Below are 4,421 nucleotides of genomic sequence, written 5' to 3' on the forward strand. Positions count from 1 at the left end.
ACATAAATATACCTTTTCATGCAAAACAGGAGTTCTTACTGTATTGAAGCAGTCAAATGAAAGTAGAGTAAATATTTTTCACTTGAACGTTTTGTACTACATTGTATATGTACCTCTACTTATACAAAGAAAGGGGAATGACAAAGAGACAGACCCATAACCAATTCTGTACAAAAACAAAAAAAGTGACGGACCCATAATTAATTATATTTTATACAACTAGACAGCTATATGTACTATGTCTTGATATTGCTTATGCTTGTTTAATATTTGAGTCACCTTTTGTGAGAACTCCCCTTCAAGTGGGAGCCCGTAGATCAGACTCCCTACTTGCCTAAAAAACTCCGATGAATAGGTCTTGCCAACTCTTTTGTGAAGATATCGGCGATTTGGGCTGTAGTTGGAACGAAAGACAAATAAATTAGACCATCGAGCAGTTTTTGGTGGATGAAGTAACAATCAATTTCGATAACCATATTCAGCTTCTGCCGAAGACAAAGAAATCACTTGTTGTTTTATCGATTTCCATGAGACGGGCATCCACCTATGCTTAGGAAGTCAAATGAAAGTAGAGTAAGTGTAATGCATCTACTTCCAATAGGAACGTGTCTCAATTGCTGCATACTGCCTGCAGACTATTCTACATTTTTATAAATTTAGAAAACAGGTTACAAATTGTGCTGCTACCATCTTCATACATGGTAAAAGTGTTATTATAGAGTTGAAACAAGGTACATCATTCCACCAATCAAGTAAGCAACTTGACGGAACTGAACGGGGGAAAAGCGAAGCCCTTTCCTACAACAAACTGTATTTTCTAGAAAACAAATGGAATCAGAGCCTTTACATTCTTAGGAAAATTTTCAAATTTGGAAACGTACCATTTCCTAGTGACATAACTCCTTCCCATCAGATATAAAGCGCAACCCATAGCACAGCAAAATGAAAATGATGTCTGGGATATGAATGCAATCCCTAAAAAGCCAAGAATCTCAAAAAGATAATGAGGGCATATGACCAAACCAAAAAGGCCACCTTGGGGAATTTTATAGCCCTTCTCTCTGTTGTCTCTGAGTTTGGAAAGGATGTAATGATGATAAAAGTTGCCACTGATTCCAACTACGAATATCAGTAAACCGATATACTTCAGATCAATTTCTGGCTCCGTATGTCCAAGAATTAAGTGTTGGATAAAGGTCATGGCTGCAGCCATCATAAAATATGCGGACGAAATAATGAGTACTGTACCAAGAACCATCCCACCACTGTATTTGTGAACAAACAGAACCTGCAAAGTAGAAAATTACGGGAATAATGTATGAACATATGAAAGCAAAACATTATAAATGTAAGCAGCAGGAAAGTCTATTAGATTTCTGGTGAATGTATTCAATATGTTTCTCCTCGTCAACAAAACAAGCTGGGGCTAAAGTGCAATCCAATGCAGGTAGTGGTAATGTCATAACAAGTGCTAATATGTGACTTCTGAAAATTTCATATCGACTTCTGTCAGCATCAGGTGAGCTGGGAAACTAAATGTAAATCTAAGCTATTAGTGAGAATTTTGTATATTGCCAGAGGGTAGGATCATAGCTTGAATAGTGACTTCAAAGGTGAAGATAAAAGAAGTTCTCTGTTCTCCACGGTAGTTAAATAATTAATTAGCACTACCAATCAAATCTTTACAATAATTTGGAATTATTATTACCCAAATCTGGAATTTTGCTCGCAAAAAATATATTACGAACATAGCTAGTGTATTTGATGGAGAGGATACACATGGCATCTTTCCAGGCTACACAGTATAAGCAAGGAAAGATATTCAAAGCATCAGTATCCTGAGAGCTACAGAAAACCACCAGGAAAGCCAGATTCAAAATATTTGTGCATTTAGATGGATAAGTTCTTCCTTCTCCCTATAACTTCAAATAGATTTTTAAATCAACAGAATGGAAATCAAATTTCTATGCAACACCAACAAGTCTCCGACTATTCAGATTCAGTGGTTATCATGATAATTTAGTCCCCATCTTACAGCAACATCAATACTAGTTGGTTCAATCTATCAAGAGAAATCAGTTTGGTATAATATACTAGTTGGTTCAATCTATCAGAGAAATCAATTTGGTATTGCTTACTAAGTTACTTTCTTACTTGAGATTAATACTTTGAGTTAATCGATCGTGCTGAAGATTGCACTGATTGGTATGAACTAGTGGAACGAAGTAGGAATCTTGTAAGCATTATAAAGGTTGATAGTGCTAATTTGGTGTGTATACACATGTGCTTGGAGCAGCGTCAAAGAGCTCAACTGCTCAAGTGACATTTTTCCATAGACGGGGAAAAAGATCCAACCTATTGATAAAGGATGATAGGATATCAGGGAAGAAGCGAGAGAACCAAAATGGTACTCTAGATGTTAAGAATTGAAGGGCTACCCAACATGAGCTTTCTATACAAATGGCTATGAAGGTAAAATAACAATAGAAGATGCTCTGAGGAGGAAGGTTGTCAATGCAAATTTGGCCAAGACATCTTTGGACAACAGATGTTTCCACGACTAACGGACTACGCCCTTGGAAACACAACTGAAACTTATAGGAAGAGTTTAAACCTTAAAGAAAACATTTACCATAAAGTGGGAGCTGGATGGAAGATTAAATTTTAGTAGGATAAATTGTTAGCTTAGGCATCGAGACAGACGCAGATCCAGGATTTGAAGGTGGTGGGGACACATGAGTGTACTGCTCAACGAGTGGCCCCATCGACTTTTGATCCTAAGGGTTCCAAGCAAAATATATGACTGTTTTCAACATATATACACATATATATTCAGAATTTTTGCCGAGGTTAACGGGGTACTCCAAACATAGGTCCGCCTCTGCCTTGAGAGAGGAACCGCACGATCATTTAAGATTTACCTCATACCCTGAAGCTACAACACCCCAAATGCAAAGGAAATGATAGCGGGAAGTTTAGCTTCATAAGGTATAGGCAAGATTGGGGGATTATATATAACCTATAAGTTCCCTGTTGAGATAACTGGAGGGAAGGATTTCATTTCAAATGTTCTTCATTGAGCTTAAGTCTAGTACATGGACAGTGTACAGTTCTTTCATAACATCAGCTAAAATTCACCTACAACATAGTCAACTCTTCGAATCAAGTCTGATCTGTAACCTAGAAAATAGATTAACGACATGCATTATTTAATCTGTAACCCTACATAACTTAAATCCTTTTTCACTAGATTATAAAGATCATCAAAAGTAACAAAAAAGCTAGGCAGGGGGGGGGGGGGGGGATAGTCAAACAATAACATACTCAACTTAACGCGAAGACGTTATTCCTATTTAGAGACTAACAGACTATCGGCTCAAAAAAAATATATTTTCAAAACAGGTTTGAAAAAATATGAGTAAAAAACTATGATAAATATACAAAGAAAAGAAAAGTAGTGAAGCAAAAATAGTAAAAATAACCAAAGTGAAAGAAACGAGAGAAAGATAGGCATTACCCAAAAACATTCACAAAAAGGAACACGAAAAAAGTTACCTCAAGATCCCTTTTCAAGAAATGGATAGTAACAGCAGATTTAAGCATCATAAACCTTATTCCACCATTTGGGTATAGCAGAAATGAAGCAAAGCCCATAATACAAGCTGGGGTATACAGTATAAGCATCCCAATTCTGCTGGATAATTTGGCCTGCAGAAAATTACTAGCGGAAACAGAATTGGGATTCACATTCCAAAATTTGGAGTATTGGAGATGTTTCCCTATTATTTCAGAAATACCCAAGTAGGCTAGAAATGCAAAAGTCACCACACTTATTGCTGTGATGATTGAAGATGGCTCTTCATACAAGAAGCTTTGAAACATTTTTATTGTTCTTTCAGATCTTCAATATTGTTTTTATTGTTCTCAATATTCAAACTAGAGTAATAACCTACGGTCGCCTATTTATAGAAAATGTGTTTGATATTCTTCTATACCAAACAAAGTTAGCAGCAGCTTAACTATGTCATTTTCGAAGAATCAAGAAATTTGTCCTTTTTTGTTGTCCAAATCGCCCTTGTACTAATTGAAATTGGTTAAATTTTGTCCTTAGTTGGATTTTTTTTTAAATTTGTTCACACCTTTGCCATTCGCATTCAGCATAACAACTTATTTGGATGGTTGTTATATATCAATACTATATTGTATTTGTATTATATTATTTTGATGTATATATAATTTTTGGATATATTTTATTGTTTATCGTATTTTATGATTTCATGCACCAATAATATGAAAAATAAACTTGCAATATTATAAAAAAAATAGTAAGAATATGAGATAATATTATTATCTAAAAATGTGGGGTAAAAGATAAAATAAAATTATGTAATAATAGAAAAAGGCAAGATGAGATAGTAAAA

At 35.1% G+C, this 4,421-nt stretch overlaps 1 protein-coding gene across 1 annotated transcript; it reads right to left on the reverse strand.

Moving 5' to 3' along the window:
- Nucleotides 1-625: 625 nt before the first annotated feature.
- On the reverse strand, nucleotides 626-3,984 carry LOC104121518 (uncharacterized). The gene is made up of 2 exons (XM_009633532.4): nucleotides 3,556-3,984; nucleotides 626-1,288 (listed from the first exon to the last, which is right to left on the reverse strand). Exons 1-2 carry the CDS (start codon nucleotides 3,880-3,882, stop codon nucleotides 818-820), a joined length of 798 nt encoding a protein of 265 aa, XP_009631827.1. The 5' UTR covers nucleotides 3,883-3,984; the 3' UTR covers nucleotides 626-817.
- Nucleotides 3,985-4,421: the final 437 nt, after the last annotated feature.

This window comes from Nicotiana tomentosiformis, chromosome 5, assembly GCF_000390325.3.
Source record: "Nicotiana tomentosiformis chromosome 5, ASM39032v3, whole genome shotgun sequence".
Classification (NCBI taxonomy): Eukaryota; Viridiplantae; Streptophyta; class Magnoliopsida; order Solanales; family Solanaceae; genus Nicotiana; species Nicotiana tomentosiformis.

What these genes read in the sequence shown, in the direction of transcription:
- LOC104121518 (XM_009633532.4), bottom strand. Translation starts at nt 3,882, where the DNA reads ATGTTTCAAAGCTTCTTGTATGAAGAGCCATCTTCAATCATCACAGCA. An exon ending in TCTTGAAAAGGGATCTTGAG is followed by an intron (nt 1,289 to 3,555) that starts GTAACTTTTTTC and finishes TCTACTTTGCAG; the next exon opens with GTTCTGTTTGTTCACAAATA.